At 37.2% G+C, this 26,226-nt stretch overlaps 2 protein-coding genes across 2 annotated transcripts; one reads left to right on the top strand and one right to left on the bottom strand.

The window, feature by feature from the left end:
- The first annotated feature begins 2,347 nt into the window (after positions 1 to 2,347).
- Positions 2,348 to 26,041, top strand: LOC136694603 (macrophage mannose receptor 1-like). Its single transcript, XM_066668302.1, has 8 exons — positions 2,348 to 2,410; positions 3,726 to 3,764; positions 9,080 to 9,136; positions 16,654 to 16,977; positions 17,247 to 17,582; positions 17,942 to 18,034; positions 18,779 to 19,125; positions 25,940 to 26,041. The coding sequence occupies exons 1-8, from the start codon at positions 2,401 to 2,403 to the stop codon at positions 25,985 to 25,987; spliced, it is 1,254 nt and encodes a 417-aa protein (XP_066524399.1). The 5' UTR covers positions 2,348 to 2,400; the 3' UTR covers positions 25,988 to 26,041.
- On the bottom strand, positions 21,979 to 26,226 carry LOC136694605 (dispanin subfamily A member 2b-like). Its single transcript, XM_066668304.1, has 2 exons — positions 26,007 to 26,226; positions 21,979 to 22,247 (listed from the first exon to the last, which is right to left on the bottom strand). The coding sequence occupies exons 1-2, from the start codon at positions 26,187 to 26,189 to the stop codon at positions 22,065 to 22,067; spliced, it is 366 nt and encodes a 121-aa protein (XP_066524401.1). The 5' UTR covers positions 26,190 to 26,226; the 3' UTR covers positions 21,979 to 22,064.

Here is a 26,226-nt window from a genome sequence, read left to right as displayed (position 1 = left end):
TCTTTTTTTACTATCTTACTGTATATTATTACAAGTTCATGTTTATCTCATAAATTCTTCTCTCCTTTATGAATTTATGCAAACATATAGTCTATACCTCCAAAGGTATCCACAGACAGCTTTGGTAATTAGAAAATACATCTTCTTTAAAACATACATCCACTGCTTACGTAGGTGTAACAATGGTGACATTAACTCAGAGTTTGTTTAATCTCCAGAAGGCAACACACTGCAGCAGCTGCAAAGCACCAAGTGTCATTCAGAGAATCAATCATCCAATATCAGCACTCGACCTCGCTAATGTTTTGAGGCTGAATGCAATCTTATCATCACAGCAGGGTTTCCAAGATCTAATTTAAAGCATTTCCAGAAGAAAATAAAAACCATTTTACTGCAAATAAACAGCATGTTTTTGTGACTTAATAGCACTAAAATTAAAAGGTACATCTCACACCCATTAACAAACACAAGCACACAAGTAGAATCAAAAATAAAATACATAACTCTTCACTGATTCAGGAGGAAACTACAGTATTGTACATAGTGCACAAGAGAATACATACAGTAATTACAATGAATAGGATGGGTTTATAGTAGTGGTTTGCAGGAGTATTTTTGTAATCTTAAGATTATTCCTGCAATAAATCAAAGAAACAACAAAGGTGTAATCGTCAATAACGGAAGGAAGTTTAGTGAACACCTACTGGACAAAGACTTAAGAGAGACATCAGCTGATCAGTTTATTTTACTCTAATAACATTACAAATGCCATTGACCACATTATGCAACAGATGGCGCCATTGTTAAAGAAAGCATTTTAATTGAACATAAATACATAACACTATTAACCCTTTGAAATAAAGTGAGAATGCTCTATGTTTCAACTCAGGGAAGCTGAGTTTATGGCCACAATTAAAATCATGAAGACATTATCTAATGTCAAAATCGACTGGTCCTTTTTTTGTTATGAAAACCCCATGTGAGCCCTGTTTTTTCTGTGTAGGAGAATTTGTATGCTTCTCTCTCTGGCTCTGACACAGAGAAAATAAAAAAAATTAAAAAGAGGGAAGCTCTCCACCCTAATGTGTATTTTTGTAGTACTTTTTAGTAGGGATTTCTGATGTATCCAAACAGAGAGACAACTGAAGTTATATAATAACATAATTTTGGGAGTAGGACTCCTCCACCAAACACCTCCTCTGAGCCCTATATATATATATATATATATATATATATATATATATATATATATACCCCGCAAATTCACGTCATTTCCACCCCGTCTCCATCCTTTTCTTGTATTCATTTATCCAACGGGGGTCCGGCTTCATACACATTCATTCACCTCCCTGTTTCAGCTTCTACGGGCGTGGTCATAATGTGGCAGATTTTTTGGAGGAAAACAAATTCTCTTTTAAGATTTAAGAACCTATTCCACTCTGTCCATTTTTAAGTTGATGCCATATATGAAGCATGCAGTGGCATTGACCAAAATGACTATGGCTTTAGCACGTCTGACCATGACAACATAGTTGACTACAGACATATTTTCTTTTCCCAATTTAGATAAGACTCATCCCGCTGTCCCTGCTCTCAGAGTGTAACAGATTCTTGGAGGATACTGTTTTATTGCAACTGTCTGCCTAAATTATTTCTCTGGTTTGGCATAAAATTTAATAAAGTAGTTCTACTTGTCGGAAAGTGTGAGGGATCAGTTTCCATGTTGCAGTGAAACCTAATCCCAAATGTTTCCCTACACCCTAAAACTAAAATCAATAAATTATGACGTCTCTAAACCATCCAGTGTTCTGTACACGTTTTTTGATAGAAGCAGGAAGCTACTTTGCATTTCACTTCCTTCATTCACAAAGTCTGATTCAGATCAATATTTGCATAATACTGTTCCTATGTATCATCCTATGTATGTGTCAAATAATAAAATGACGTTCAAACTGCTTATTTTATCCTTTCATTGCCAGTTAAGGTATGACAGATAAACCTGCAGAACAGTGTTAGTCTTTGAATAATCTATGTTTTGTTTTTGAAAAGGAGCTTAAATACAGACATGCAACATATATGCAAGTGTGGTGCACAAACAGCTGAAATAATCAAATATTTTAACATTTTAAATGTATTTATTTTCTATACATGTTTCTTATTTTGCCTTAGCTTTCTGTTTTCAAAAGGTTAAACTGAATAATATAGGCATTATATTTTTTGCATTTTATTTATTTATTTTGCATAACGCTGTGCTGGTGTGCATCTAATAGGAGGAAATGATAGGCTGCTGATGCTGTTAGATTAGTGTTAAACAGAACTAGGAAAACAACATTCAGTCAAAGGAGTTTGAAGAAAGTAGTTGCAATTTTTGTTGTTTCTCTAGAGGAAATCACATTAGAAATGGTATCAGGTAAGTGCATTTCAAATGTTAAAAAATAGGTACATTTTACTTATATAAATAAAAATGAATGAATCAGTGTGAAGTTTGTGTTTAGGTTTAAATGTCATATGGAACTATTTCCAATATAAAGGTGCTGGTGATAAAATTAGAATATCATGAAAAAGTTGATTTATTTCAGTAATTCCATTCAAAGGGTGAAACTTGTATATTATACTCATTCATTACACACAGACTGATGTATTTCAAGTGTTTATTTATTTTAATTTGATGATTATAACTGACAACTAATGAAACCCCCAAATTCTGTTTTTAAGAAAATTAGAATATTACTTAAGGCCAATACAAAAAAAAAATATTTACATTTGTAAAGGTTTTAGGGAACACAACTGGATTTTAAAACCACTGTTGTACCGTCACACTGTTTGAACCTTTTAGTGAACAATAATGTACCAATACAATACCTTTTTCTTCTCTGAAAATGAAATCTGAACCTAGGGCTACCCTCACCTGTGACCTTGATCAGGGCAGCTTGTGATCTGTCACCCTGAATTAATTGAGATATTTTCTCACTGTCAGCTTGACAAGTGTAGAATTTTTAATGTGGCGTCAGATCGATATCACAAGTAGAGATAAAAATTTTACAGGGAACAAAATAAAATCTCACATGTGAAAAGAGAACAAAGTAATTGTGAAATAAATAGTCCAATAAAATAACAGATATTAGGTTAGTTTATCAGGGAAAACAAGATCTGACCACATAGTCCAAAGGCTACTGGTAAAGTAACGTCCTTGTACTACGATTACGACTCAATGCACTCTGGTCCACATTTAACTGACAAAAGGGAAGGGAGAGTGTTTTCCCTACCCTCCTCCAAAAGTTACATAATGCAGTTTCTGCAGTGCTGAGCCTGGAATAGCAGCAACAGAGGCTTTATTCTCCCTTTTTAAAGGTCAGTGGAGCATGACAATGATTTTGAAACTGTAGTAAGCTAAACAGCATTGAGTAGTAAAATTTTTTGGGGTGTTCTAACTTTTTCCTCCCAAGAAAACTGCATTTACCTTAACTATATTTTTACACATTTTAAAAGACATTTCTTCATATTTACATAAATCTTCTCAATCCCTTAATATTGTTTTAAAATAAATTAAAAGACCATGTTTGTTAAACTGATTTTGTCATTCATGCACTCTAACAGGAAAACTGCAGCAGTGTTGATTGTAAAGCGTCCTTGGGTATCTAGGCATTCTATAAGTGTAACAATAAATAAATAAATAAATAGATAAAATTCTATATGAATTGATCTTGTTTTTTGTTTTTTTTTAGTTGATGTGTGTTTGCTGTTCTTCTTCATGGTATTTTTAGGTAAGTAAAAGGAAGAAAAAAGTCAGGGTAAACCACAATGTGTACACTTTGCAAAAACACAGTCATGCCATCTACACTAAACATAGTGGTTGATGGTAGAATGTGTAAAGGCGTTTGGGGAAAATTTGCAGAAAAGCACAGATATTAAATGTGCAAAAGAAATGGATTCTAAAAGATAATTCCATCGCTAAGTTTAATGACATAACAAAACTGACTAGCTAAAAATCTTATAACTCTTAAACAGACTAGTAAAATCCACAGGATTCCTGTCCCAAAACCGAACTGTTATTAGACAAATCCACTGCAGATTTGAAGAATATGTTGTCAAGTAAACAGGGTGTAATTTTCATGTGTTTTTACTGTAGGAATTAGGAGTAAAATTATTGAAAACTCATGAAAAAAGGCAGGCATTAAATTCCATAAAAGAGTTAAAGAAATGTCCACTGCAGTCTTGTCGAACATAAAATGCAATATACCCCCAAGCTTAGCCCCCCTAATCATTAATCTATATTGACGACCCTGTATATAAATTAATAACATGAGATGCAACAAGCTCTGGATATGCAATCTGTTTTGTTTATTTCTTTTCTTTGGTACCATCCATAGTCCACCCATTAGTAGTTGGTTGGTTTTAGTATTTGAGATTTTCCATTGTCTTCTACTTCTCATGTTACTGCTACACCTACTTTTGCATTGTTGAATTCTTAACCGTCATCATACTACTACTGCTGCTTTATTGTAGTTTGTACTTCTCTTTAAAAAGCTGAAAAGAGCATTTATTATCTGATTCACTCACTTCCACATTCACCACACACTCCATGCATATTGCATTCACAGTCATAATTTTATTACCACCAAAAAAATATAATGATATCTATGTCTTGTGTCATGAAAACATTATTGGTTTTTACTATCTCAAGTGTTTAAAGAAGCAGAAAGAATACAATTATATTTATAAGAATACAAAATATTCCAAGTGCTGAACTGTAAACCTATTGCACTTAACTTAGAACAGCGGAAGGCTTGTAACAGTATTTGGATTATTGGGTTACTACTTTGTGTGACTGGGTTACTAAAAAGGAGTCTTCATTGGACAGTCCAACCTTGGCCACTACCTAGGCTTTGGAGCACAGCTACAGTCTGTATTAATGAACTCTTGAAGAACCATACCACATATTTGGTAGATGGCTGTGATTGGATAGTGATTGCTTTTTCATTGTGGCATGATAACTGCACTGCTCTTAGTTAAAATGCAATTCCTGCTTTGTATTTAGCTTTAGCATGTCCACAGCGTCACACAGTGGAATACGGTTAAGCTGATTGCATTTTTAGGTAGTTTGTGTTCAATTCTGACATGAATTCAGCATTTTGTTTTTTAAAAGGAAATCTACACGAATTGTAATGGATTCCGTATATTGGTGTTTTCTCACGTGTATTGCATTTCAATGAGACGTTTATTTTTGAAGTACCCCATGATGTAAAGATAACATTTCAAGGTGGATTGTATTCAGTTCTAACACTAATTCTAAAACAATGTAATAATGGTTTTGCTTTTCATTTTGGCATGTATTCTTCATTTTAGTTTGGAATGACATGTGTGGATTACATTTCATATTGTCCTATTGCTTTGATTGCTTTTTGATTTGGCACTGATTCCTCTCCATAGTATGAAAGCCCAAAATACAAGGTCTGGAGAATCTTTGGTGCTTGATATCATGTCTTTGTTTAAAATAATAACAAATAATAACAAACTATAAAAATAGTTTAGCTAATGATTACGGAAAGCCTGTTATTTTCTTTCATACAAAGTTACAAAACTGAAAAAGTAGATTGAGATGATATTAAAGCAACTAGTTTCCCAGAAAACAACAAGATAACATTTAAGTCTTTGAACATTTCTAAAACCAAGCACCTTAACATTTTATCAACCAAGTAATCTACACTTGATAAAGAAACAGGGCATCGCTGGAACTAGATATTGATTACTGATTACATTTCTATAAGGTTCTGACTGATAACACCATGCTGTAATAAATTCACAGCCTCATTTATTTTGAGTAACACCTCGCTGTGGTGTTCTGACTTTAATAATTCGGAGATTTGACTCATTTTTGTGTAAAGTTAAACAAAAAGCTGTGCAGATGTAATTTACTCGTCAAAAAGTAAGTAATGGTTAGATGTATCGGTGTATTAGTATCGTTATTGAGACAGACAAGATGACATTCTGTTTGTTAAATATTTAATAGAAAACAAAAGGTTGGGTCACAGAAACGTTCTCCAAACATAAAGAAGAAACTATAATAAATATTACCATAACAATGTTCAACGTTTCTTTTTGAGGCTCCAGTAAAACACTGAGCTGCACTGCGGTGGATTGTGGACCTACAGTGGAGTGGAGTGGAGCGAGTGTGTCCCAATTCAACTCTCAACACTGACCTTTGAACACGCATTTTTTAGGTCCCAAAAAGAGTACTTGTTCAGGGAAAAGAGGACCTCTGGTCACTGCCGAACGGTTCCAAATATAGTTCAGGAAGTGGAATATGAAATATGCCTAAACTAACAACAGACGGTGGGGTGGCGCCACCTTAAGTCCTCTCTGTGAAATACGGCTGAACTAACAGTTCCTATTTGCACATGCGCATTTCAACACTATGCAGTCAGTCAGTAATACAAACCTCTTGTAGACCTCCCTGGCAGGCGGTCCAGCAAAAAAGAAATAATGTGGAACTTAGTTTAAACTTATTAATATTATCCCGCAAGACATTCATTCATTCATTCATTATCTATAACCGCTTATCAATTTCAGGGTCACAGGGGGGTCCAGAGCCTACCTGAAATCATTGGGCGCAAGGCAGGAATACAGCCTGGAGGGGGCACCAGTCCTTCACAGGACAACGCAGACACACACACATTCACTCACACGGACACTTTTGAGTCGCCAATCCACCTACCAACCTGTGTTTTTGGACTGTGGGAGGAAACCCACGCAGACACAAGGAGAACACACCAACTCCTCATAGACAGTCATCCGGAGCGGGAATCGAACCCACAACCTCCAGGCCCCTGTAGCTGCGTGACTGCGACACTACCTGCTGCGCCACCGTGCCACCTCCCGCAAGACAATACTATTAAAATTAATATTAAATTTCATACCTATATACTGGACCTATAAACACTCAAAGTTCAGCTTTAAACCTTAACATTTCAACATGTAACATACTACTAAATATGTGCTTTCTGTGGTAATGTAATATGCCAATAAGTATTTTATTAATTGTGGTATAGAGACAGGTAGTTTACTTAATTAGTTATTTTACACTTTACAAGGTAAACAAACTCTGAAGGTACCTTTTTCACTGTGTCTTGTTTATTTTCTCCAACGTGCCATACAAGCGCAGAGAACTGTGGGTAACTGAGGGCCACAAAGGATACATCTGTTGCAGCCTTCAAATCAATCCAAACGTAGGCTACAGTTCTCTGCTGTATCTGTCACATTGGAACAGCCTTCTGTGACGTAGAGGCCAAGAAACGCAGCCAAAACTGATATAACATGCTAAATGTTAGCCTTTTTAAAATCTTTATACTGTATATAAAAAATTGAGGAATAAACATTTATTTATGCTTTTGATGGCTAAAATTGTTCAAGTGATCCTAGAAATATTTTTTCAACTGTTTTTGGTGTGTGTAACAGGCAGAAAAAAACAAATAATGTGGAACTATTTCAGTCACATGTCATATGTAAAAAGAAGCAAACATGTCTTTGACAGCACTGTTTGCACATTTGCAGCTTATTCTGATCTGTGTGATCTGCCGCGGAGAGCCGCGGAGAGAGACATCGCCCATTCACGGTCAGTCCCGGTGTTCTAACAAGTTGGACTATTGATTATCTAATATGATGTAGCTAAGGTTTGTAAAGAAAGTAGGTAGATTTCGTGCTGGTCGGTTTTTTACATCTTAATAGAGAATGGGAACATGACATCAACCGCTGTGAGCAACAGAAGGCATTTTGGGAAAAGAGGACAAGCGGCTGAGAGTGGATAGATAAACATTGCAGTTTTGTGTATGTTATCCAGCATAAAACACAGTGAAACTCTGAAATGGTGAAAGTTTGTTGTGTTATTAACTGCTATAATCTTTCTCATGACTCGAGTGGAAAACCTATCACAAACTGAGTGCGTTTTTTTTTCGCTTTTCCCGCTTGGAAATAAAACTGTGGAACCATGGATCAAGTAGGGAAATGTAACTTGTGGTAGCTCGTTTAAATCAACTGTCCACTTTATATTTGTACAGACCAAGTCCAAAAATCACGTTCATTTTTTCTAAATAACGCTCTGTTGTGTTCTTCTTCAGCTTATCCCTATAAGGCAGTGGTTCTCAAATTTTGAGCCCCCAAGTACCACCTATGAATCCTATGAATGTCTTAATTTGTATTTGCATGCATTAATATATATTTGTAATTTGCATGCATTAAACAAAATTATTCTAAAGTAATTACTGAACATTATAAAGTGCATACAAATAATTAGGCCTAAACACAATGTTTTAAAAATAATTATACATTTATGAGAACATATTTAATTTTAGGAAAATAAGCATTTTGAAAGAAACAACATGGAGAGATCAATTTAATATGTGCTTTAACAGACTACAGGCTATGCAAAATATTGGGAGCACCTGGTCCATTGTTTTGTTCTGTTGCTATGGATTTTGTCCTCTAAAATGGCAAACACTACCCACAATGCAATGCAATGTTACATAGTTATCTATTCTCTATAAGTTGCAAGGTCTGAAATGTCACTAAATATAGTAGCAAAATGACCAAACTGGCTATACAGAGCAGTTTGGACCCAGATGTGATGTTTCACAAGGTCAATATGTCATGAATAACAAGCGGATTTTTTTCTTGACAGAATACACAAACGTATGGAAGGCCGTTGGGCTCAAAACATGTTGACACTATTAAAGTTTTGTGTGTTAACACGTATAATTTAGTCATGAAATCATTACCAAAAAGGGCACATTTACAAGCTTCTTAAGGTTTTTGTCAACATGTAGAATATGAAGATACATTAATTTATTCATTTTTAAATTATTTTTAGTTATGTATATCTATTTCTATATACATTAAATATGTGAGAGGTTATAACTCATTGAAAATGGAATTGAACAAAAATCTCAATAAAAAAACACATATTTGCAGTGAGCGGGTCATACAGATATCTGTATACTGTATATAATGAGTTAATAGTTGTTCACAGCTCAGTTTATTTATTTATTTATTTTATTTTATTATTTTGTTTTGTTTTTGCCTGTAGATGGACATTCAAAAGTTTCTTGTAATTGCAACAGCTCCTCCAGTCAGGACCAGTCAGGTGAGATTATTTTTTTAATTCAGTTTAAAGAAAACATTCTAATTATTTTAACTGGCTCTTCATAAAAAAGTTGATAAACTGTTTTGTAAAATATCCTTATATGAAAATAAATAAAAATTTATTTGAGAAACTATTTCTGCTGTCAAATGTTACTTTCAGACATCCAGGTTATTAAAGAACTACAACTATAGAACAAGTGCACATTAATTGTACAAGTCTATATACACAGTGTTTGAGCATATGTGGGACCTGCTACTGTAAGAAACCTTGTACCTTTGCTTTATATGTACCTTATCAAAGAAATTTGCTCCTATGAGGCAATTACCCCTGGAACCCCCGCTTAAAGTTCATTCTTGACTGCCTTCTTGAAAGGTACTCTTTTTGTCCATTCTCATGGCTTGGTAGCAAGAATTAAATATCTGTCCTTATTTACTACACATATTATTGTAGGCTAAAAAGACACAGTACAATGCATGCAATGTATTACAGGTGAAATAGAGTGGCAAATGGAAGTAAGCCCACCAAAATGGAGTAAGGTTCAAGACGTGGTGCATCATGCAAAAGCAGGTTCTGCTCCAGGGCCTAATGGTGTGCTGTATTGAGTATACAAGTATGCACCTGAGGTCTTGAAGTTTTTGTGGAGGTTGATGGCCATAGTTTGGAAGAAAGGGATCATTCCAAGAGAAGGGAAAAGAGCAGGCTGTATCCTTATACTTAAGGAGAAAGATGCTGTGTGTATAGAATGCTTTTGGCCTATAAGCCTTCTTAATGTGGAGGGTAAGATTTCTTTAGTGTGATAGCACGGAAACTTGCTGCTTATTTGAAAGCAAACAAATTAACTGATACATGAGTACAAAAGGCAGGGATTTCTCACTTTGCAGGATATTTGGAACATAGCAACATGGTCTGGCATCAAATTCAGACAGCAAAGAAAGAGGTTAGAGACCTACATGTCGTTTTCCTAGATTTAGTGAATGTATTTGGCTCAGTGCCAGAAACTTATGTGGAAAGCCTTTGAATTTTTCCAGGTGCCAGATAAGATTACCAGGCTTGTTAAAGCATATTTTGAGGACATTCAGCTTTGCTTTTGTACAGGGGAATTTGTTACATCATGGCAGCTGTTAGAAATTGATATAATGGCTGGATGTACAATTTCACCAAAGCATTTATGATGGCAATGGAGGTAGTAATCAGGGCCTCTAAGTGGGTCGTAGGCAGGGAGAGTTTGCATGATGGTACTTGGCTTCGCCCAATCAGGGCTTACATTGATGACATGACAAACCTGATGACTACAGTGCCTTGCACATGGTGGTTGCTGGGGAAGTTAAATGATAATCTAAACTTGGCTAGGCTGAAAGTTAAACCAAGCAAGTCTAGAAGTCTGTTGATTGTCAAAAGAAAAATTTTTGGATGGAAGAAAAAATTATTCCTACAGAACTGGAGAGACCAGTGAAGAATTTAGATAGATGGTATAGTACAGCACTAAATGATACTGACCAAGTTGTGGGAATAAAGGCTGAATTGGTGAAGGCTTTTAATAGCATTGATAGATTATGTCTACCAGGGAAGTTGAAATTGTGGTGTCTGCAGTTTGGTTCACTGCCTCGTATTAGAGGGCCATTGAAAGATTATAAGGTTTTGATCACAGAAGTAGAGACGATGGAAAGGGTTATGAACAAGGCTATAAGGAAGTGGCTAGGGATGTCACCATGTTTAAGTAGTGTGGCATGGTATGAGAGAGGGGTACTGGAGCTACCACTCACAAGTTGAGGAATTTAAATGTGCAAAGGTGAGTCACGATACAATTTTATCATGCTCGAAGGATGCAGTGGTTAAAGCAGCAGCGCCAGTCACAAAAGTAGGAAAGAAGTGGAATCCGAAAGTTGCTGTGCAGGTAGCCAGGAGATCATTACAGCTAAGGGATGTGATTGGCCAAGTGCAATGCGGAAGAGCGGGCCTTGGGTCAGGTGATTCGTGGAAAGTGTTTATTAAGGCCATATCACCAGAGAGAAGGCAAATGATGACTAGATTTATTCGCAATCAGGAAGAGGAGGCACAACAGCAGCATCACAGGCAAAACAAGGCCAGTGGCTTCACTGGGAGAACCTAGAGAAGTGGAAGATCACTTTGTAAGTTTTATTAAGTTTTTGCTTTGAACAACTTATTATGTTCTTCCAACTCCACAAAATCTTGGACAGTGGGTAGGTGAAGACCCTAGCTGTATATTATGTACAGGGGTTGGCACGCTGAAGCATATTCTATCAGGTTGTAAGTTTAGTTAGTCGCAGGGAAGGTATACATGGAGACATAATCAGGTGGCATAATGGCATAAACGTGGGGTTGTAGTAATATAATGATTAGGTTTGTGCGTGAGGATGAATGTAATCGAGAGTGTGCACAGGCTATAAATATTGGTAGATAGGCAAAAGCACAAGATTGGAAATTGTTGGTGGAACCTGGGTGGCGATGTTAGACCGGTGGAGATAGGTGTTAGGGGATTTGTAGCCAAGTCTGCCACATCCCTGCTTGTGCTGTTTGGCATCAGGGGCTGGAAACTAAGGGCAGCTGTGAAGGAGTTATCAGAAACAGCTGAAAGGTCTAGTCAGTGGTTGTGGATAAGGAGAACAAAGACTAGTTGGGGAAATGCACTGTAGAGGTGCTGGTGTGGTGGTTAGTGATGTAACATGTAAAGATCACATGGAACTGGTGGCACTGAGCATGCATTAACGGTGCCAGTGGGGCTGGGTATAGCCTTAGTCTCCAGGGAGGCCACTGTGGATTTACGGTTGTTAATACTTAAGGGTAAGGTAGGACTGTAAAGCTAGCTTGGAGTGGGGTAGGTCTGGGACGTCAGACTTCACTGTTGAGCCTTCTGGAGGTGTCGCGGGCTTAACTCAGCGAAACACTGATGAGGGGAGGTGCCTACCTGATGACCCCTGTGAAGAGCTAGTGATGCAGTGGGTGGTTTGGGTACTCATGTGATGGGCTCAATGAGTAACCATAGATGTTAAGGGCAGCTTGTTGCTGATCGGATCATAAACGGCCACAGCAACCTTAGGGTGTAGTTGTAGGATTGGAACAATAGAAATTATGTGGCTGCGGGTAGAAAGAGAGTGGGGTGGGCCCTATGTGAAGCTCTAATGGATTGGCATGGGATATTTTACATCTTGTCTTGTGTATAATTGTAATAATTACAGAGTATTTAAATACAACATATTTAAAATTTCTCATGGTAAATAAACTACCATTTTGGAGATAATGGCATGATTGATACTAGCTTTTAAATGTAGTTTTTAGTATTAGCCCTAAAGAAGATGATTGCTTATAAGACAACTGTACATTTGGTTGCCTAATAATAACAACAACAGAAACAACAATGGGACATATAATCAAGGACACAAGGTCTGCTTAGTTAAAAAGTGTTTTAGTGCGTTCCATCATTTACTGACTTTGGGTGTCTATTCTTAGAATTAGATCACTTTATTGGCCACTGTGCTTGCACACAGAGGAATTTGTTCTCTGCATTTAACCCAATCTGTGCAGTGAAACACACATTTACACACACTAGTTAACACTAGGGCATAGTGAGCACACATGGGCAGCCCTATCCACATCATCCTGGGAGTAGTTGGGGGGTTAGGTGACTTCAATGGGGATTGAACCGGTTACAAGCCCAGTTCCCTGACCACCAGGCCACAGCTGCAGTGCCCTTCAGCTGGTTTCAAGTTTACGGTATCGTGTGGCACTAAAGTTCATTATTTCATTGTTAAGTGACAAAAAAACAAAAAACAAATATTTAAAAATCCTTAACTGTCATCAGTTGCGTATTACAATTAATTTCTGATTGAACATGCACTTTTTTGTTGTTTTTTATTTTTAAAAATGTTTAACAATTTAAAATGATATAAATACATACATACTTCTCCAACATCGCTTTGCGATTGCTGGCTGCACGGGGAAGAGTCTGGCTTTCACCATAATCATGGTGCTCCACGGGAGTATATTAATTGACTGTGCATCCCAGTCTCTTGTCAGCAGACGCACACACTCTCACACCTAGGGGCAATTTAGAGGGACCAATCAACCTAACACGCAAGTCTTTGGACTGTGGAATGAAACCAGAGTACCCGGAGGAAACCCACACAAGCACAAGGAGAACATTCAAATTCCACACAGGACTTCCCGGGCCAGGAATTGAAGCTGCTCTGACACACTTGATGTTTATTTGTTGATCGTCTCTCTTAAAGATCCTATATGTAAGGGTATAATATCAGTTAATAACTAAAATACTGGGTGGCATGGTGGCGCAGCAGGTAGTGTCGCTGTCACACAGCTCCAGGGACCTGGAGGTTGTGGGTTTGATTCCTGCTCCAGGTGACTGTCTGTGAGGAGTTGGTGTGTTCTCCCCGTGTCCGCGTGGGTTTCCTCTGGGTGCTCCGGTTTCCTCCCACAGTCCAAAAACACACGTTGGTAGGTGGATTGGCGACTCATAAAAAGTGTCCTGGCACTGGCAGGCACCAGCGGTTACAGATAATGAATGAACTAAAATACTTTTTTTCTGAGTGAAAATAGTTGCTTTTAATCAAAAAGAGATTAGTATATGTTCTTGATTTATCACAAAAACAAACATATCTTCTGAGTTTCAAGTTACCACTATGCTCTGTTTTTGTATCTGTATCTCACAAGGAGTGATTCTCCTGGCATTAAAACTAAGATTAACTAATGACTCAAACATAATTTGTGTTTTGCTTTTGAGCCGTGCATTTACTATGTAATATACCAGGTAGCAGTGATTCACCCATCAATGCATGAGAAATCAAAAGACATTTACACAAATTTGTTTTGTTCAGACAGTTTTTTCACGGATTCGTTTTTATATTTCCTTTCTGACTGTGTACATGTTAAGGAAAAATGCATGTGAAAACATACTCTCCATTATAAAATGTCCTCCGTTTTGGTTCAACCTTTACTTAATAAATGTCTGTAGATTCATTTCATCATTGTCCAAAGAAAACTGGTGCTTTACTTTTTTGAATCACTGTTGACAGTGCAGCTTTTCATTTGAGTTGCAGTTCATGGAAAAACTCTAACTTAAAGGAACACTAGGTAAGTTTCTTGCAGTGCTTTACAGTTAAGAGCAGCCACCTTGACAACGTCGTCCACCCCCTCGCCCCACCCCCACAATTCGTTCCATGCAGCTCGCTCAGTTTCTTTTCAAGACTTCCAATGTGTTTGTGCGTGGGTTTCTGCTGCTATGTGACAAACACGTGTTCTGAAGTATAATCCAGTGTTTAAGGCGAACAGTGTGTCGTCTCTTGAGTTTCCCCACGGCTGTGTATTACTAGCAATGTTGTCTTGAATCATTGATTTGAATTTTCACTCGATTCATGAAGCGATTTGCTCAATGACTTGACTTTTCACCCCCCCCCCCCCCACACACACCCCAATAACACCTAAAAACTAAACCCGACTATTAGGGGTTTTATTTATAAAAATAAATAACTTTATTATAATAATTAGTGATGTTCTGTGTGTAACGGTGCTTTAAATCTATACAATCATGAACATCTGGAGAAAACCTTCTTAATCCGTAAGCATGGTATTCAATTCCACTGTTATGCTGATGACACACAACTGTATATATCAGCCAAACCCAATGATGTTGCTTGTCTACATAAAATAACAGAATGTCTAACTGAAATTAAAGACTGGATGATGCAAAACTTTCTCATGTTAAATTCTGATAAAACTGAGGTCTTGTTACTAGGTAAAGATACTCAGATACATTCACTCAGAAATGCTGCTATTGATAATTCAACAGTAAAACACAATGCCATCATTAAAAACTTAGGGGTAGTCTTTGATTCGACTCTCACATTTGATACCCACATATCCAATACAGTCAAAACCGCCTTCTTCCACCTACGCAATATTGCCAAAATTCGGCATATTTTATCATTAAAAGATGCAGAGAAACTAGTGCATGCTTTTATAACTTCACGTCTAGAATACTGCAATGCGCTCCTGGCAGGGAGCTCGTGCAAAGCATTACACAAGCTTCAGTTAGTTCAAAATGCAGCAGCCAGGGTGCTCACTAGAGCTAGAAAATTCGAACATATCACCCCAGTTCTCTCGTCCCTACACTGGCTACCTGTAAAATTTCGCATTGACTATAAAATACTCCTCTTAGCTTATAAATCTCTAAATGGTTTAGGCCCGCAGTATCTTACTGAACTTCTCATACCTTATCGCCCGTCACGTACACTTCGTTCACAGGATGCCCATCTACTCTTTGTTCCTCGCATTAAGAAAAACACAGCAGGAGGAAGAGCCTTTTCTCACAAAGCTCCTCAACTCTGGAATAGCCTTCCGGTTACTGTTCGGGGCTCAGACACACTCTCAATCTTTAAATCTAGATTAAAAACCTACCTTTTCAAACAAGCTTTTGGTTAATCACTCACCTTCAGGTTACTCCTTCTATATTGGTGTTCGGGCTGGTTTTCATATTATCACTGTTCTGTGTTAACCCTGTCATATCACCATAGCTACAGCATTCTTAGTTAGCTGTGTAGTAACCGCCAACACGCTGTCTGTCGCTGGGTTCTCTTGCCTGACCAGTGGAAGCTTTTTTCGCAGGACAAATTTCCCCGTTCTTTACCATGACCCTACTAACCTCTGTGTTTTTATTTGTTCCCTTTGTCTGGCTTTCTTTCTCCTGTCTCTCTCTCATGCTTTGAGATGTCCTGCTGCTCTCCAGGTGTTGCCCTGATCCAGCCCCTGTGTCCTGTACAAGATCCTGGCCTTGTCTCATCTACACTATCATGCTTGGCCATGCTGTTTTATCTCAGATTAACTCTGCACCTAATTTTAACTCACACTGAATCCCTGATCACCTCCTCCTTCATCAGACTCATACATCACTAATATCATCATCCTCACCATTTTCATTTCTGCTTCTCCATCATCACTAATATACTACATTTATATTACTATAACCCCTTCATCGGTCATTTCACTTTTACTTCTGTTCTCTGTTGTGTCTCCGGTGTCGACCCGAGGAGGATGGGTTCCCCGTATGAGTCTTGGTTCCTTCCAAGGTTTCTTTCTCGTGTGCTGAGGGAGTTTTTCCTTGCCACTGTTGCCCCTGGCTTGCTCATAGGAGGCTTGGACCCGGATCTCTGTAAAGCTGCTTTGTGACGACTTTATGTTGTGAAAAGCGCTATATAAATAAAATTTGATTGATTGATTGATTGACCTTCTTCACACTAACTCACATCCATTTTGTTTTAGAAAAACATTCTTTTAATTTTACTGCATTTATATTTTTGTACTTATTGCTATTATGTATAATTTTCTACATGCATAACACTTCTTGAGAATTATTTTAAATAATAACAATGATTTTAGATGTATAAGACTTGTACAATATAGTTTGCTACTTTTTGGTGGAATACATACTTATGTTAATTTCTATATATTCTCCATTCTGGCACTAACATCTAGAACATCTTTTTTAGGAAAAATATATCATCTTGTGAATGACACGAAGAATTGGACAGATGCAAAGAGTTACTGTATGAACAACTACAAAGACCTTGCCATTATCTATGATCAGAGAGACTGGGGTGAAGCATTGGCAGCTGTACGTTCATCAGCAAATGAAGTATGGATTGGACTTCACAATGAAACTCAATGGATGTGGTCAAATGGGGAAAATGCCACCTTCTTCCACTGGGAACCAAGCTATGAGAATAAATCTGGTTATGACTGTGTTTCCTCATTCTCAGGAAAGTGGAGATCAGATAATTGTTTGCTTAAGCAATCATATATGTGTCAGATAGGTAATAACATAAATAATAATAATATTAGTAATAATAATAAGCTCCTTTGTATTTTTCTATTTTTATTTTGAGATAAATATTTTCATTCAAAGATGGAAAAATAAGAAGGTAATTTAGAGTGTTTGCAAAAATAATATATTTCTTTTGGGTTATTTATTAATATGTTTAGGAAGAACAGGGGCCATTAATAAACATTCTCACCAGAAATGTAAATGAGTTAGCAGAGAAGACATCTCTTTGTAATACAGGTTGTGTCTATTTTTTCACAGTGACAAATACAAGTGGAATTATGAAGAAGACATTTGTATATAAAAACATGTCTACAATGTGGGATGGGGCTTATAATGCCTGCACAAATATTAGTGGTGATCTTGCAGTTATCACCACTATGGATGAGCAAAACATGTTCATTAATACTGCTCCTAACAATACAAGTGTTTGGATTGGACTGAGAAGAAACATCTGGAGATGGTCCAGTGGGAAACTGCCGAAATGTATTCCAGGTGATGATCCCAACAACAGGAAGAGTTGCATTAAAATTAAAGACAAAATATACCTGACACCTGATAATTGTTCAACAAGCAGCATGTTCCTCTGTTACTCAGGTATGCTCATATTAATCCGATTTATATGTAATGGAAAGTGACCAGAATTTAAGTGGCTAACTTTACAACAGTATAAGAAGATAAGGGGTCTTGCCTGCTTAAACTTTAGATTATATCACTGGACATAATGGTGTGCAAAATGGCTCCCACTACACTGTCCGTCTTCTATGTGAACTGATGTAAGCGGATCCCATTTAAATCTGATATTATAATGTATAAGATATTGTAGGAATACAGGTAGAGTGTAAAGGATTTTACATGATAAGTTAAAATACCTGTAATTATTATTATTATTATTAATTATTATAATTGTACATTATTGATTGGAATCAAGAAAATCATCTCCTATGTTTCCACAGTGACAACCAATGGTACTGCACAGTTCACCAATTCCAATGTGAACGCCACAGTTCCACCACCCACCAGTTCAACCTTCAAAGGAACCCACTCTTGTGAGTCACTGTTGAACTTAGAAATTCAGATTTTCTAACCAGGTTATGTGTAATAAATTAGTTACAGTATTTTTTATGTAATTTTTCATTGCATTGTAACTGCCACAAAATATTGAATAACTGAAATTAAACACAAAGACTTAGCAGTTAAATATGTTTTGATATATTATAAAATAAAAGAGTTCTTCACTGACTTTAGTATATTTGAGTAGCAGTAAAAGTACCTGTCTGGTGCCTTTTGTACATCTGTTTTAATCTAATCTAAAGTAAAATTTTAAGGATGGTAATATAATTATTCTCTTCTCATTATCCACTATCAGGGTCAATTTCAGGTTTGGGATGTAATAACATTGTTGCGATTCTGAAAATGAAAGGAAGTTATCTATACATATTACTATGACCATGATGAAGATTAGGTTACATTTCACAGTCCCTTCCTAAAGCCAAGCAGAAATAAATATAATTGTTTATGGTTCACATATTTTTTATAGTTGGGATGTAAATGAAAAAGTAAGTGATTGTGTTCACCCACAACAAAAAAATGAAAGAAAGAAAGAAAAAAAAAACACATTCAAGAGATGTAAATATATTCCGCAGTTATATAAATAAGCAATTCAGCAAAATTCAAGAACACATACAGAGCCATGTTATTTCTGTTTCTGATATCAAGGTATAATATACAAGTTAATGTGTACTTAATCCTAAAAAACATTCTCACAATTTGTTTTATATTTCTTCTGTCAGATAACCTGACCTTCATTAATCAAACAAAAAACTGGACTGAAGCACTTCAGTACTGTTGGAAAAATCACAAGACTTTGGTGCACATTGTAAATGATACAGTGCAAGACTATGTTGTGCAGATGCTACAGAATGAGGTCTATCCTAATGGGGTATGGATTGGGCTTGAGCGGAACATGATGTTCATGTGTGCCCCATGGCTTTGGACTGGAGGACCCTATGTGCACTTTTCTAACTGGAGTTCTACATTTCCAGTGGACCCCATCAGCCAGTTCTGTGGCAAAATAATTGGCAATAAAACTAACTGGCTGGATGCTTATTGTGGTGAAGAGCTCCCTTTCATTTGCCAGGTCAGTTTAAAATTAAGGCAGCTTTCTCTTTAATATGTTTTTAATTTTTGATCAGTCACACATCTGGTGATGTACAAAACCCATTTCTCAAAAAGTTGGGACATTTTGTAAAATGCAATAATTATGTAATTTTTGGTACAGTTTAACATTTATAGAAAATAAATCACACATTTCTAAAACACAATAAACAGGTGAATACAAAATATATAAAAGGAATATTAGGTGGTCACAGTGGAGCAGCAGGTCGTGTCGTAGTCACACAGCTCCTGGAGGTTGTGGGTTTGAGTCCCGCTCTGGGTGACTGACTATGAGGAGTTTGGTGTTTTCTCCCTGTGTCCGTGTGGGTTTCCTCTACAGTCCAAAAACACACGTTAGTAGGTTATTTGGAGACTCAAAATGTGTCCATATGTGTGAGAGTGAATGTGTGAGTGTTGCCCTGTGAAGAACTGGTGCCCCCTGTATTCCTGCCTTGTTCCCAATTATTCCAGGTAGGCTCTGGACCCATAGCGACCCTGAACTGGATAAGCTGTTACAGAGAATGAATGAATGAATGAATGAATGAATGAATGAATAAAATGAATATTCACCAATTGCTCATTCTTCACAGAAAATTGTCAAAAAGTTCAAACAGGACATTTTTCAATGCAAGTTTGCAAAAATGTAGGTTATTCATCATCTAAGGTCCATAATATCAACTTCAAAATTTGTTAACATTTAACAATTAAGATTGAAAACACTGAAAACCTTTTCTTTGCAATTAGTTTGTTATGTAATGGTTCAAGTGAATTAACAAATTATAGATTTCAGTTTATATTGCATTATTATAAGTGTCCCAAGTGTACACTATAAACATCATTCTCTATTGTTTATAACAGGACTAGAACATTAAGAGGACCTACAGCATAAGAAAATGTCTCTGGTCTTTGATGAAACGATGATGTTAATATCAAAGTACCTACAAACCCAGATTCATTGAAGAAACGGCTCTGCTATCTGAACTTAACACTTATGGTGAACTGTGGAGTATGTAAGGTGACAAATACAAACCGGATTCCAAAAAAGTTGGGACACTAAACAAATTGTGAATAAAAACTGAATGCAATGATGTGGAGGTGCCAACATCTAATATTTTATTCAGAATAGAACACAAATCACAGATCAAAATATTAAACTGAGAGAATGTATCATTTTAAGGGAAAAATATATTGTTTCAAAATTTCATGGCGTCAACAAATCCCCAAAAAGTTGGGACAAGGCCATTTTTTACCACTGTGTGGCATCCCCCCTTCTTACAACACTCAACAGACGTTTGGGGACAGAGGAGACCAGTTTCTCAAGTTTAGAAATAGGAATGCTCTCCCATTCATGTCTAATACAGGCCTCTAACTGTTCAATCATCTTGGGCCTTCTTTGTCGCACCTTCCTCTTTATGATGCGCCAAATGTTCTCTATAGGTGAAAGATGTGGACTGCAGGCTGGCCATTTCAGTCCCCGGATCCTTCTCCTACGTAGCCATGATGTTGTGATTGCTGCAGAATGTGGTCTGGCATTATCTTGTTGAAAAATGCAGGGTCTTCCCTGAAAGAGATGACGTCTAGATGGGAGCATATGTTGTTCTAGAACCTGAACATAGTTCTCTGCATTAATGGTGCCTTTCCAGACATGCAAGCTGCCCATGCCACAAGCACTCATGCAACCCCATACCATCAGTGATGCAGGCTTCTGAACGGAGCGTTGATAACAACTTGGGTTATCCTTGTCCTCTCTGGTCCGGATGACATGGCGTCCCATTGTTCCATAAAGAACTTCAAATCGTGACTCATCTGACCACAGAACAGTCTTCCATTTTGCCACACTCCATTTTAAAAGACCCCTGGCCCAGTGCAAACGTCTGAGCTTGTGGAGCTTGGTTAGAAATGGCTTCCAGTAGAGTTTTATGGCCTTGACCCTTACGCACAGCAACTGTTCCAGATTCCCTGAATCTTTTGATGATGTTATGCTCGGTTGATGATGATAACTTAAAAGTCTTTGCTATTTTACATTGGGTAACACCATGCTGGTATTGCTGCACTATCTTTCTGTGCAACAATCTTGGCTTCAGAGAGACACTGACACTCTGAGAAGCTCTTTTTATACCCAATCATGTTGTCAATTGACCTAATTAGTGTTAATTGGTCTTCCAGCTGTTCGTTATATGCTCAATTTCCTTTTTCCAGCCACTTACTGCTACTTGTCCCAACTTTTTTGGGATTTGCTGACACTGTGAAATTTTGAATGAACATATTTTTCCTTTAAAATGTTACATTTACTCAGATTAAACTTTTGATCTGTCGTCTATGTTCTATTACGAATAAAATATTGACATTTGCCATCTCCACATCATTGCATTCAGTTTTTATTCACAATTTGTTTAGTGTCCCAACTTTTTTGGAATCCGTTTTTTTTATGATCTTAACCCTTAGCTTAAAAACAGCTACAGACAGACTTAAAATGAATGGATAATGATGAAGATATGCAACACTAAATATTTATAAAAGATTTAGCATTCAGTAATATGCCCTACAAATAGTGTACATCATTTCTACTTTGCACTATTACAGACTTTACAATTGACTCTTTTTTCCTGTATAAATATTTTATGAAGTGTTTAAAAATATTTCCTTTCAAAATTAAACATTATCTATATTCTATTTCCCTGTCTTATGCTGATCAGTGCTTTAAGGATCCATTTCAAACAAAGCTGGGACGGTGAAGAACTTAGTTTTTCCATTCCACAACACTTAAAAGTCCATTCTTCCCTCAAACACATCTTAAAAATTGTACGACAACACAGGTTCATCATTATTGCATTTTTTTATTAAAAATTTCTCCAAACATTCTACCACTGACAAATTGACAGAAATAATCATTTTGCTTTGCAAAACTGAAAAACAAACATTTTAATAATTTATCCTATGTTTTTCCAGAGAAGAAATCAGAATTGTCACACTTATAACCACTGTGATGATGAACATTATCAAGGTGATAATAGACAAGGCAAGGGCCCAGCCATTAAGACTCCGGGCTGTAGATCCATATGACCTTGCTCCCTCCAGATCTCCCAACATTTTTCGGTCTCTGGACTGAAAAAAGGACACACACACACACACACACACACACACACACACACACGAGAGAGAGAATATTTTGAGATGACAAAACTCAAAGAACACTAAAGGAAGATCATAGTTGCTTAGCACAACTGTTTGCCAGGACCGTGTTAAATTTTGGGTCAGTATAGGGGCTTCTTATAAAAATGTGCCCTGAACAAATTCATTCATTCATTGTCTGTAACCGCTTATCCAGTTCAGGGTCTTGGTGGGTCCAAGGCCTACCCGGAATCACTGGGAGCAAGGTGGGAATACACCCTGGAGTAGGTGACAGTCCTTAACAAGGCAACACTCTCTGTGTTTACTCACACCAATGGACACTTTAGCAGCAAATCCCAACTACATATCTCTGCAGGCCAGAGACCAGCAAGTGGGTAGGACATAAAGGCCAGAGAGCAGCATGTGGGAGGGGGCATACACAGGAAGGTGGTGGATTCCGGCAAGTGGGAAGTTATGGTTAGGTTTAGGGTTAGGTTGTCCCTCCCACTTGGAGTTGTCCCTCCCACTTGGAGTTGTCCCTCCTGCTTGGAGTTGTACCTCCCATGCAGAAACCCATGCCGACATGGTGAGAACACACCAAACTCCTCACAGTCACCCAGAGTGGGGATCGAACCCACAACCCTATGCCTTTATCATTTCTCCAAACCTGTCATCTCTTCAAGGAGCTGGAAGGTGATTCAATGATTTGCATTACTTTAATGGAAATATACAGAAGCGTATTGCTGCCACACACGTTAAAATAAAAATGAAAAAATCCTCAGCATGTCATTATTATGAGAAGTAAATTTCATGCACCGGGTTGGTTTCACCAGTAAAGCTAAAGGGAAGTGTTTTGGTCTAATTTTAAAAAGCCTAAACCATTTAGTGCTCTAGATACTCTTAAAGTTTATTGTCATTGATGATTCCATAAGTTGGCTGCTGAATGCCAGATGAGCTCATGGTCAAACTCATTTACTTTGTGCAAGAAAAGCCTAAATGATGTCAGTAACAGGTTTGTACTGTACAGATTCAGAGCTCATTTGAGTTGGTGAAACCAGCCCGGTGCATGAAGCTGGTGTTTACAGCGCCCAAATGAGCCGCTGCTTAGTTATCAGTGTGAGAAAGAGGCGCAGTGATTAGGCCACTTACAGGAAAATAAGCCCAAACACATAAAACATTACATGGACGTTGAACTAAACACAATTGGACCAACGGATCATCGCTGGTCAGTGCAGTGTGACACAGTGAAACCACGGCTCAGTGGCGGAACAGTATTGGTATTACCGGCAGATTGGAGACAGACATCTCATAAAAACGACCCTGCTGAAAAAAAGAAAACAGCCTGCTCAAGCTGGTTGACTAGCTCTAAGCTTTTGACCAGCGTAGGGTATATTTTTGTTTGAGTTTGATGGTTTAGCTTGTCTACAAGCATGATCAACCTGAATAACCAGTAAGACCAAGCTCATCTAGTTTACATCCAGTTAACCATCTAGTTTACCAACACAGGGTATGTTTTTGCCTGATTTTTGCTTTTCAACTATCAAAAGCCATCAAAAAAGACCATCAAAGACTAGCTTAGACCATTCAATGCCAGCTACCAGCAAAAGGTGGTCTTGAGCTGGATTTTTCAGCAGTATCTCACAATTATGTAATACGTATCTCATAATAATGAAACACTGGGGATTTTGTTATGTTGTGGCAGCAATACGTGTCTGTAGAAATCAACTACTATATATCACCACTTTATTTTAACTCACAACACACTGTTTTGAAGGAATCCTCACTGTTAGAGTATAACAGTTCATGAGCTCTGTCCTGTCACCTCAAAATTATATAAAAACCCCATGTCATTCAGGGGTTCCATATGGTGAAAGAAATGTGCTGTAATAAGTTTAAGAGATTGAAGCTTGACTCTTGGGAGCTTTTGTGCACAGTTGAAGGTCTTTTCTGCTTTAACATACCAGACCCTAATATCAGAGCTTGACAAAGCCCTATCTTATAATCTGGATATAGCTGAATAGTTGTGAAGTTTTCTCCTTTATTAATTTTTTTTGGGACATGTAAAGCAATACCTTTTTTGTGTCATTTTCACCGTTAAATAAAGATTACACATGAGTTATAATTTGTGACTGCAGAAAAAACAACTGTCTCAAGAAGAGCCTTTTTCAGACATGTGACAAGCATAAAAACACAAAAAGTTAGAGGAATACCACTTGAGAGCAAAATATATTTGTGTTGATTCTGTAATGTGGCAGCTCACCCAGGGGTGGATTTGAACTTCAATTTCTTTGGTTTGGGAGACTAAACAGGGTGAGCTACCAACAGAGTACTGGAGAAATAGGACTCAAGTGCAGAGACACACAAACAACCTCTCTGAATGTAAAAGAGTGCCAGGAAGAATGAAACAAAAGACACAAGAACATAAGATATCAGGGGAAACCTGATCAGCATAAAATGACTGAGCAAAATGAAAACAAAGGCAAGAAAGACTTTCCCAAAACAAAAGAGAAGGGGAAAAAAGAGACAAAAGAAATTAAAGATAGCAAACAGTCACTGGCAAAAGAATAGAAGAAAACTTATTTTATCACTATTTATACCAAAAATGGGAAAAAGGAAAATATATAATCCCAAGGAGGGAAACCAGAGAAACACCCAGAGCTAAACTCAAAGGGAAAGCTCTGGAAGAGAACTAGAAGATGAAGAGAAAGGGAGACCCAGGAGAAAACCCAAGGCCAGACTAGTGTGGCACTCTAATAAGAGAAATCCAAGACTGAGCACTGCAGTGAGGGTAGGTTTCCCTTAAATAGGACTGTCCCTGGTGGAATTAATTGCCTCAAATTAATGAGGAGTGCCCTGCCCTAGCCCCAGGCAGACCTCTTAAATTTCAAATAATGTTGGAATACTTAAAAAAGAAACTAGGCTTTGTATGATGAATCTATTGGATATATAGAGATATATTTAATATTTCATTTTTCACAGACCCCAAGTCCTCTGGAAATGTTATTATTATTATTATTTAAATATTTAATAAGAAAACAACTAATAGACTCTGTAATAAAATGGACATTTATCACCTTGAAGATGGTGGTGCCAACAACCACTCATAATTTCAGAGAGACTTTGAAGACAATATTATAAATCACATTTTTAAAAAATCAAACAGTGGGTAATGAAATAAAATAAATTACTGCTTCATGCTCACATTTGAAATATCTTGTTAATTTATAAATACAATTAATTTAATGCTAAAACATGTAACTGAGGACATTCTTTAAAAATCCTGGGTCCTCCAGTTGTGTCATGGCAAATAGAACTTTTCACAAACAATTGAAAGATTATTAAAAAAAAGACTCAGAGTGTGTTAGAGACAAGTGAAACTGAAAGTGGCTGAAAGAGGTTTTGAAAATCTCCCTTCTACATAGCCACAAAGAGTGTGCTCGCTGGGTACTTTCTCTTGTCCAAAATGAAGAACATGTTCTTCAGTCACGTATTCTGGTAGAATTGTCCCCTGAACACATTCTGGCTGCTTATATATTTTTCCCCAAGTATTAAAAACACTGAAAAGAGACAAATAATTATTTAAAAATTATATCTGCATTTTAATTTAGTTTTTAATTTTTTTTAAATACTATGGTTCTCTTCCCATTCACTTCGAATCAATATTTAAAATTATTTTTACTTCACAGTCTAAGAAAATAAAGCAGCTCCTTATTTCCATTGCAACTACATACTGACTGACTCTGATAGACTCACCTTCACTGAGTAATAGAAGGCAAGGAGTCCCAGGCAAAAAGGGTTTCCAAGGGAGATACTGAACATAGACCAGACAATGTAGTCTTTTGGATGTTCAATCATGGTCACCACTACTGCTCCTTGTCCTGGACCCATGCCTCCCTGAAGTGGATAATTCTCTTGGGGTCTGAAAGAGCTCTGCATTTCTGGAATTGAGTTCTGCTCTGCTGAATGTGCTGGA

This window comes from Hoplias malabaricus, chromosome 4 (assembly GCF_029633855.1).
Source record: "Hoplias malabaricus isolate fHopMal1 chromosome 4, fHopMal1.hap1, whole genome shotgun sequence".
Classification (NCBI taxonomy): Eukaryota; Metazoa; Chordata; class Actinopteri; order Characiformes; family Erythrinidae; genus Hoplias; species Hoplias malabaricus.
Note: the sequence above shows the minus strand (reverse complement) of the source record. Positions and strands in the feature narration are given on the sequence as shown.